The following is a 10,358-nucleotide window of genomic DNA, read 5'->3' as shown; positions in this document are numbered from 1 at the left end:
TCAACACCACTGTCAAATGGTGTTGCATGCGCTGAAAGGAACTGTCTAACAACCAGTTCCCAACAAACCTGGTAATTATTCATCCGTGTCCCCGTTTGGATATATGAATCCGTGACTGCACACAGCACTTTGTCATTTCTGTTTGGAATTAGTTTTTATGAAATTGTTTTTATGATATTGTTTTATTCATGCTTTTTGTATTCATTAAAAGGGAAGGGAAGCTTGCTAAAACTTGCTTCACCATTGTATCTTCATTTCCTCTTTTCATGTGATCTGTGTTGGGGAGAGAAACCCTGGTTATCTTTACGTGGAGCGCCTGAGAGGTCACGTTTGTATCTTTGTTTTTGGGCTGACTCATACGGACTGATACCACACAGTCCCATCTGTCAGCTCCGCATTAGGGGAACCTAGAACTTTGCATGCTGTAAGGATATGGCACTAGCCAGAGCGGTTATTGTCAGCACATTGTGTGACGCTTGTAAGGAGCCCGGTTGTTTTTGTAGTTTGTATATATAGTCTGCACCTGTCCCGAGGGAGACCCCATTCTCTGCGACAGCGGCTGGATTAGCCAACACACGACACTCTCCTGAGGCGCACATTAACAACAATCCACACATTATATATAGAAAAACCATCTTTTACTGCAGTGAGATGTGTCAGGACGCGGTAGACACAGTTATCAGTGCGACATATACAGTATATTTATATTATACATATATTTACACAATCATTCTTTACATTTTTTGGTATTTTTCATTTATTTACAAAAATAGGACCTTTAACCGTCTGAGGGCCGGAGAGCAGCGGGAAGTGTTGCCCTGCAGCACAGTCCGCCGCTTCCGGTCCTGAAGGGGTTAAATGTCACTTGGTTCGCCCAACTTCTCCATATTAAGGTTCTGTGGATGCAATAGTTAGAAGTATTCATTAGTGATGCACTACATGGGGTAGAGAATACGGAGGGCCACACAGGGGGGGTTTGGGAGCTGTTGGTGGTCGGATACGCTCAGCAGGGGAGTGCAGTGTCTCAGGGATACCGGGGATTGTAAATTGCAGCGTGTTACATGCAAAGGGACACAGGTAGGTGACTCAGAGCTTTGGGTCAGGCTGTGAGAGTGGCTGGACTCCCCCAGTACAGCAACGTGTACATGCGACCGGCGTTTGGGTGCAGCAACCTCACTGCAGTCCCTAATTCACTTTTTGCTCAAGTCTTGGCTTATTGGACTGTTGGAGGTACAGTATTTCTAGATATCCTGTTAAGGACAGCTTTGGGACCTAGTCATTGATTAAAATGACAAAATCCTAAAAGCCAGATTCCCAGACATCATGGCCACCCATCCACTATAAGTGCTTAAGCCAGAACAGATCTGGTGATATCCGCCCCGGCTGAGAGCCGCAGGTTCGCCCCATACATTCTGTAAAGCTAAAATCGGACATGTGAGCTCTGCACACTGTTGCACACAGTCATATCACACTGTAACCGCTTTGTAGGCCCTTAGTGTAATACCGGGCCGTAACACTCCAAAATAAGGCAACAAAATCTTGTAGCGACTAGAACCAAGCGCTCGTTGCAAGGGCTGGACCCGGACGTTTGTATCCTCCTCTACTTAAAGGTACAATACAGAGGAATCTCATTCCAAGGGAAGCCAAGCATGGTATGCAGAGAATGTTGCAAGCGCCTGGCAAGGAACATGCCCTGCCCATAGGAGCCTATGCCAGTAGGAGGAAGCGGTGGTGGAGATAGGGCATGTGGCGCTGGCAGGGGAGGTGTAGCATGGGTCACAGTTTCTTTACTGTTCGATACTGTGGCTGAGAGCCTCCTGCCCTGGGCCTGGTGTTCAAGATGTCTACACTCTTGCGGCTGGAACAGATGACGTCGCGGATGAAGCTTGCGCAGTCCGAGCATACGTCCTTCAGGGCAGAACCCTGAGCATAGATATGGGGGAACTGGCCCTCTACGTTCTTCCATGACAGTCCGCTGCAGGATCTAGGGAAGAGAGGGAATAGGTCAGACGTTGGGGTAACTGGCCAGTACGGGCCGCATAATAACCGCAGTAATAGAACAGATGGTGGGGTAACTGGCCTGCATGGGGCCACCATAATAACAGCAATAATAGGTCAGACGTTGGGGTAACTGGCCAGTACGGGCCCCATAATAACCGCAGTAATAGAACAGATGGTGGGGTAACTGGCCTGCATGGGGCCACCATAATAACAGCAATAATAGGTCAGACGTTGGGGTAACTGGCCAGTACGGGCCGCATAATAACCGCAGTAATAGAACAGATGGTGGGGTAACTGGCCTGCATGGGTCCACCATAATAACAGCAATAATAGGTCAGACGTTGGGGTAACTGGCCAGTACGGGCCCCATAATAACTGCAGTAATAGAACAGATGGTGGGGTAACTGGCCAGCACAGGCCACCATAATAACAGCAATAATAGGTCAGACGTTGGGGAAACTGGCCAGTACGGGCCCCTTAATAACCGCAGTAATAGAACAGATGGTGGGGTAACTGGCCTGCACGGGGCCACCATAATAACAGCAATAATAGGTCAGATGGTGGGGTAACTGGCCAGTACGGGCCACCATAATAACAGCAGTAATATGTAAGTCAGACGGTGGGGTAAGTGGCCAGTACGTGCCCCATAGTAACAGTAGTAATAGGCCAGACGGTGGGGTAACTGGCCAGTTCGGGCCACCATAGTAACAGCAATAATAGGTCAGACGTGGGGTAACTGGCCAGTATGGGCCCCATAATAACAGCAATAATAGGTCAGACGTGGGGTAACTGGCCAGTATGGGCCCCATAATAACAGTAATAATAGGTCAGACAGTGGGGTAACTGGCCAGTACGGGTCACCATAATAACAGCAGTAATAGGTCATATGGTGGAGTAACTGGCCAGCACAGCCACCATAATAACAGCTGTAATAGGTCAGGTGGTGGGGTAACTGGCCAGTACGGGTGACCATAGTAACAGCAATAATAGGTCATAGGGTGGGATAACTGGCCAGCACAGGCCACCATAATAACAGCAGTAATAGGTCAGATGGTGGGGTATAGATTTTTATAACGGCGTATCACTTATGTGGTTGTCATGGTTAGGACACAGTACATTGCTTCAACCAATTAAAAGGGGACAGTGGTGTGATGCAATAATCACGTGCAAGATGCTTTAGTAACTCCTTCCTTACATCGCCCCAGTGATATGCGCCTCACTGTACGCCTTACGCCCACCGGCAGTGCCGTATAATACTGGGGCGATCTACAGAAGATACAGAAGCTGGCAGTAGGAGGGGTCTCGTACGCGTGAATGTGTCGCCCCTTGCAGGTCAGGTGCTGCTCATTGTATACTCACTGGAAGGCGTCTCTCTTTTTGTGGGAATTCCCACTGGTGCCAATTACTCCATGGGGACTTTCGAAGCCCACACTGTAGACCGGAATATGGCCCAGCTTCTTAGCAGGAAGCTTCATCTGTTATAAGAGAGATAACAGGTGAGTGTTGCCTTGCCCTGTGTTGTGCCCATTCCCCAATATGCCACCTGCAGGTAGTTAGTCTCTGCCAACCAGTCAGCTCCTGTCTGACATTTTTCAAACACAAAAGGGGTGTATTTCAATGATTTTTAGTATAAACGCAAGAGCTGTCCTTTGCTATAATTATCGCATATGTTAGAACATATGCGATAATTATAAATGCGATGGGCAGCGAAGGGGGCGGAGATTCTTAGAGAATCTCCCCCTTAGTAGAGTCTTCTGTGAGATACGGTCGTATTTTCAATAGATTTTTTAAATGCATGTAACATGATTTGGAGACTGATTGAATGTGGGGAAGAAAAGACAGTTCAGAGTCGAGGATGACCCCTAGGCAATGAGCTTGTGGGCTAGGGTAGATTGTCGAGTTGTCAACAGTTATGAAGATATCAGGATGGTAACTGTTCTTGGATGTGGGAATATAAGTAATTCTGTTTTGGAAATATTAAGTTTGAGTTGGTGAGAAGACATCCAAGATGAGATGGCAGAGAGACATTCAGAGACTCAGCCCAAAACCACTGGTGACAACTCTGTGATTGATAGGTAGATTTGAGTATCATCTGCATATAAGGCATACTGAAATCCGAAATAAATTAATGATTTGTTTGCCAAGAGAGGAAGTAAAGATTGAGAAAAGCAGAGGACCTAAGACTGAGCCTTGCAGAACTCCAACTGACAGAGGTAGTGAAGAGGAAGTAGAGTCAGAGAAGCGAACACTGAAAGAGCAATCAGATAAGTAAAAGGAGAACCAGGAAAGGGCTGCATCATTAAGACCTAGGGAGTGTAGTGTTTATAAGAGAAGAGTGTGATCCACAGTGTCTAACGCAGCAGATAGATCTAGAAGAATACTTAGTGAGTAATGGCCTTTAGACTTAGCAGTTACCAGATCATTCACCACTTTAGTCAGTGCTGTCTCTCAGTGGAGTGTTGAGAACGAAAGCCTGACTGAAGTGGGTCTAATAGAGTGTGAGAGTTAATAAAGTGTGTGAGGTGAGAGTAGACAAGTCTCTCGAGTAACTTGGAGAGGCATGGGAGCTGAGCGATAGGACGGTAGTTAGAGAGAGAGAGAGTTAGGGTCAGAATTGTGTTTTTTCAGAATGGGAGTAATCACTGCATATTTGAACAGAGAAGGAAAAGTGCCAGTAGCAAGAGAGAGATTGCAGATTTTAGTTAAGGTTGGAATAAGCACAGGAGATAGACTGTTAATGACTTGTGCAGGTATAGGATCAAGAGGAGAGGTAGTAGAGTAGGAGGATACAATGGATACTTCCCTTTCATTTATGGACTCAAATGAAGAGAAAGTGCCAGAGGGTTCAGCTGGGCAAAAAAGTGGGTTAGAGGTTGAGGAAGAGCATACCATTTCATCTCGAATGTTATCAATCTTGTCTTTAATGTAGGAGGCAAGTTCTTGTGCACTGATGTTAGCCGATGGTGGAGGAGGGGGAGGGTACAGAAGAGACTTAAATGTGTTAAAAAGTCACTTAGGGTTGGTGGCATGAGAAGAGATGAGAGATTGGTAGGATGTCTGTTTGGCAGTGTCCAAAGCATTGCAGTAGGAGTGGTAGCTAGTCTGATATGTGAGGAAATCAGTCATATTACGAGATTTACGCCATTGGCTTTCTATCTTATGTAACTGATTTCGTAGTTGTCTTGTTGTTTTGGAGTGCCATGGTTGGCATCTAAGCCTACGTGGGGTGTAATAGGAAGCTGGAGCCACTTCATCAAGGGCTGTTTCAAGAGTCTGGTACAGGTGGGAAACAGCAGAGTCAGGATAGGTAAATGTAGAAATTAGTGAGAGACGTTGTTGCAGGGAGGTGGAAATGGTAGAAAATTTGATCCTTATTTCTTTGTCATCAATATGCCCATCCCAAGCATGTTTAAATTGCTCTACTGTATTTGCCTCTACCACCTCTGATGGGAGGCTATTCCACTCATCCACTACTCTTTCTATGATGTCATTTTTCCTCAAATTTCCCATGAATCTTCCTCCCTCTAGTTTCCGTGCATGTCCTCGTGTTCTGCTGCTCCTCTTCCTGTGAAGAATGTCTCCCACCTGTACCTTGTTAAAACCTTTGATATATGTGAAAGGTTCTATCATGTCCCCCCTTTCCCTTCTCTGCTCTAAACTATACATATTAAGATCTTTTAGTCTCTCCGGGTCAGTTTTGTATTGTAGGCCATGCACCAATTTAGTTGTCCTTCTTTGTACATTCTCGAGTGTGTTTATATCCTTCTGGAGATATGGCCTCCAGAACTGAACATGTTCTGGAGGCTGTAAAAGGATGCAAGGTTACTGTGGCAACATACAGAGATTATATATATTATTATACTATATGCATTTTATATGGGAAAGGGAAGCGTAGGAAAGTTACATGTTCCTATTATTACATTACATAGGGTCCGATTCGGTGATGGATGCAAACAGGATGTGTTTACAGCTGCGTTATTATCAATCAGCCTACAGCACAGGTTGCTATGCCAACATCATCCTGCGACAAAGTGATTGACAGCCAGGGGGCAGTAATTGGGCAGTGACGGGTAACATGAAGTTGTGTCATTAAGGTTTTCAGGGCAGCTTGGCCTGCGAACCTGTACGCAGTAACAATGGTTTCGGCATCCATACTGCGACAACTTAGGGATAGACAGAAGTACAATAACTGACTGATTTGCAGCAGATGCAGCGTCTTTGTACAAGCTGCTTGGACTAGCCAAGTACAAACCCATGCGGCCAGTCACATTGTCCACACAGCTGGGCCAGTATTAGCACACATCGCTGAATCAGGACCACTGGTACTTTATTTCAGTTATTGGTAATGTAAGAAAATAAATAAGTTATCGTGTATCATATATTATATGGCCTATGAACACGTATCAGGAGAAACAGTGTGACGTGACTGCGCAAGGAATCCTGGGAAAAGGGGGTGTGACAGGAAGAGGAGATCGGGATCACTCCTGTGAATGAATGGTATCTGCACATATACACGATTGCCATGGCAACACTCCTTATAGTGATCCCTACATGATTGTCTGTAGTAAGTACAGCATTGCAATTGACAGACGGAGCTATAGTAGCCCTTAGCCACCTGTCGCTCTACAGCTGTGATAAGCTGCAAGCCCTGGGCTGGACTGGGATACTGGGACTTGTAGTTCCACGGCAGCTGATAAGCCGCAGGTTCCTTAAAAAATGCACCAAGATATGAAATCTCACCTTGACGCTGCAGGAGCCACAGGCCGACCTACGGGTAAGCAAAACCAGATCAGCATTAATGCAAGATACAGATTTATCATACAGGGTCGATGTGGCAGAAACATCAAGTATTAGTGGGATTGTAGCGATCTGTAGATATTAGCGATCTGTAGATATTACATACGTGGAGGCACTTCCTCATGGACCGTAACCTATAAGACATGTACCATTGCGGCACCCATTGGGGATGTTCTGTATTAGAACCAGAAGTCTGAGACCCACACTGAGCTAACTAATTGTATTTAGTCAATATTCAGCCCACGCCACAAATCAGAGGGTAGATATAAAGCAGCTATAGCAGAGGTGGGGACTCAGAAGCCTCGGAGGTTGGGGCCAGCCACAGGAGATGGGCGCTGGAGGAATCTGTGATCCAGGCAGCAGGGAGAGCCGAACTCCGCAGATTGTTAGTACATCTCACCTTTTACAGAACAGACAGGTAGCCGGCCAGGAGAATAGAGGGAACTTTGTGCGGCAACAGCAGCAGACCTAAGGAAGACAACAACATGGCAGTCACTAATGCATCTGTGTGTTGGCAGAACTTGCCAGGTGGGACAAGGGGGTAAAGCCGCTGCCTAGCCACCACTTCCAGCTGGTTCTGGCTGCGGGATGCAAAAAAACAATGGGCCAGATGTATCAAGCTTCAAAAAGTGATAAAATGGAGAGTGATAAACAGTCTGCCACTCAGCTACTACCTGCCATGTCACAGGCTGGGTTAAAAAAAATTACAGATAGGAGCTGATTGGCTGGTTGTTTAGAACTCTCCATTTTATCACTTTTTGAAGCTCGATACATCTGGCCCAATTATCTCTGCGGGACGGTCACTCAGGCTCTCTCTGTTCGGAGAAGCCTCTCCCTTCCATCATGCTAGCCTAGTGCCCCCGCGTACCTTTCCTTTTTTCATGTTCGTGTACAGCTCTTTGCTCTGCTGAAACTTCTCCATCTCTGCCTTTACCAACACCTTGCGCACGTTTATAACCTCCTCTACCGTCAAGGCCAACGTGTCCACTGGGTGGCTGAACTCCTGCAAGATAGGAGTAGTAATAAGTAACGCATTGCCTATATGCGCAGCGCCAGCCTACGTTCTGGGCTGCAGGACTCTGTAATACAATATAGTAGCAAAGAAGCGTCCTCAAAAGGATAAAATATTATAATGTACGACTGTCCCTGATGCCGAAACTGCGAGTGAACAAACCGAGCATATATGGCATTACCCATACCATTGCACAGGGAGGCCTGGTTCTGCCAACATATATACAGTACACAAGGCTTATGGGGTTGGGGGTTTACTGGAGATCCCAGCACAACTCAATCTCAATGTAATATACTTATATTACAGTTATCAAATTTAGGGACAGGCTTCATTCAGTAAAAATAGGTTTAAAATAAATAAATAAAATAGACTAGAAAAGGATAAAGCGGGCACTTACCAGCCACCGATGCCTGGCGCTGCTGTCCATGGTGGGCCCAGGTTCTGCCCTCTCCTGCACAGAGCTGAGAGAGCCACGGATAGGAGACGGACTGCCAGAACTGCCACACGCTGAGTGGCCCACTGTGGGGGAATAGGATGTTAATGTCTGTGGACTGCACCGGGGATCTGCTTAGCAGGGGGTGGAGGGCAAAGCTCTCAGCACTCACTCAGGTTTCGATTCAAAGGCCTGTGCGGGATGTTCATGCTGCCGGAACGAGCCCGGGACTCGGGTTCCTCTGGTCTCTGAGGCGTTCCCCGCTGTGGCTTGTGCCCCATCTCACTCTGCAGCTGCGCCAAGTCCTGCTCTGAGAAGGAACGGTCGCGTTTCAGTGGCAATGGGGCACTGATCACTCTCCGCATCTCCGAATTGGGGGAGTCATCTTCCTGCAAGAAGACATCACTATATCAGCAGGCCCACAGGGCAGACATAGGAGGAAGCAATAGCTGTCGAGAGCACCAAAGGTCAGGGCCGTAACTAGGGTGGTGCAACATGTGCCACCATACGGCAGGGGGCGCTGTTCTACAGTACCTGACAATTTAACATATATATATATATATATATATTTCAGAATGCTCTCATGCTTCCCATACAATAGCAAATAGCTCCATGAGTAAGGTGTCTGACTGCAATATGGAAGGTCATGGGTTCGACCTTCATGTTTTTTTTTAAATAAAGGGGGATGTGACTGAAGGTTCTTTGCTATGACATGTGTGATTTAAAATGAAGGATAATGTAACTAAATGAAAAAAAGTTCTCAAATTAAATGCACAAATGATGGTATAAGAGACTCGGTGATCCGATACAGTGTGACCCCTTCTGCCATATTACCTCATTAGTGCTATCGCTACTTGCATGTAAACAGCGGCAGCATCTTCAATCTCATCTGACTTGCAATTCTGGCCACTTCCAGTGACTGGAAATCCGAAGTTATTATCCACAGCCTCTATATGACCACAATGCACCCGTGGTCACCACTAATACCAGGCCCACCCTTGGCGCTGTAGTGCCGACATGGTATCGGCTGGATCTTTGCATACTGTACACTCACCCCAGATGAGCCCACAACTCATCTGCCCCTTTATTATTTACAGTTTCTTATATAGCGCAGCATATTCCGTATAGTGCCCTTACAGCCTATGTGAGCCGCAGCAGTAAATGCACCACGTGGCGTTTCTGCGTCGCACTTTGGAATGCACTAGGAAAATCTGCTGCATTTAGAGTCAGTTACACAGGTCGCCCTACAGCTCACACTCTATTCCAGCAGATCAGTAATTTATCAGGTCTAGCTCCATATAACACATCAAACTGCTGCTATACCTCAGACAGATTCATCTCCTCCATCTCCGCCAGTGTAGGGGCTTTGAGTAGAATACGAGGACGGGGACGGGGGGCTCCAGATTCCGGAACAGACAGATTAATGCAAGACGTTGACTTCTTGTCACTGGAACACGCATCCACGATACATGGGAGGGACCCAAAGCCTGAGGAAGGGCACATTATAGCAGATTACTGCAGGGCAGGTAACAGTCTTAATACACTTTGCATGCAACTGTGCACTGCTTGTATGTTTGTGAGCCATCGCAATGCATGTCACTGTGCATTGTTTGTATGTTGGTGCGTGATAGGAATGCATGTCACTGTGCATTGCTTGTATGTTTGTGTGTGATAGGAATGCATGTCACTGTGCAATGCTTGTATGATTGTGTGTGATAGGAATGCATGTCACTGTGCATTGCTTGTATGTTTGTGCGCCATCCCAATGCATGTCACTATGCATTGTTTGTTGGTGCGTGATAGGAATGCATGTCACTGTGCTATGCTTGTATGTTGGTGCGTGATAGGAATGCATGTCACTGTGCAATGCTTGTATGTTTGTGTGTGATATGAATGCATGTCACTGTGCAATGCTTGTATGTTTGTGAGCGATAGGAATGCATGTCACGGTCTGTTGTTAAGGGATCACAGCCCCAACTAACCTAGACCTCACCCTTACACTGGCCCTCTCTTTGAATAAACAGGCACCTTTCAGAATGCATGAGAGGCTGGCTGGGGCCAATATAAAGACAGACTGATGTATGGTGGTTTTAGGTGTACTGACCCATCTGCAGC

The 10,358-nt window shown here is 46.5% G+C and overlaps 1 protein-coding gene across 1 annotated transcript in view; it reads right to left on the bottom strand.

The window, feature by feature from the left end:
* Nucleotides 1-608: 608 nt before the first annotated feature.
* SPIRE2 (spire type actin nucleation factor 2) overlaps nt 609-10,358 on the bottom strand; it is a 36,812-nt gene continuing 27,062 nt past the window's right edge. Inside the window, exons 8-15 of the mRNA XM_083164901.1 lie at nt 9,567-9,730; nt 8,416-8,632; nt 8,208-8,329; nt 7,667-7,801; nt 7,199-7,266; nt 6,742-6,769; nt 3,361-3,476; nt 609-1,984 (exon numbers count right to left, since the gene is read on the bottom strand). Coding sequence (XP_083021027.1) covers nt 1,777-1,984; nt 3,361-3,476; nt 6,742-6,769; nt 7,199-7,266; nt 7,667-7,801; nt 8,208-8,329; nt 8,416-8,632; nt 9,567-9,730 — 1,058 coding nt within the window. The 3' untranslated portion in view covers nt 609-1,776. The remainder of the gene's footprint in view (nt 1,985-3,360; nt 3,477-6,741; nt 6,770-7,198; nt 7,267-7,666; nt 7,802-8,207; nt 8,330-8,415; nt 8,633-9,566; nt 9,731-10,358) is intronic.

This window comes from Crinia signifera, chromosome 11, assembly GCF_055691185.1.
Source record: "Crinia signifera chromosome 11, ASM5569118v1, whole genome shotgun sequence".
NCBI lineage: Eukaryota > Metazoa > Chordata > Amphibia > Anura > Myobatrachidae > Crinia > Crinia signifera.
This window is presented reverse-complemented; position numbering and strand designations above follow the sequence as displayed.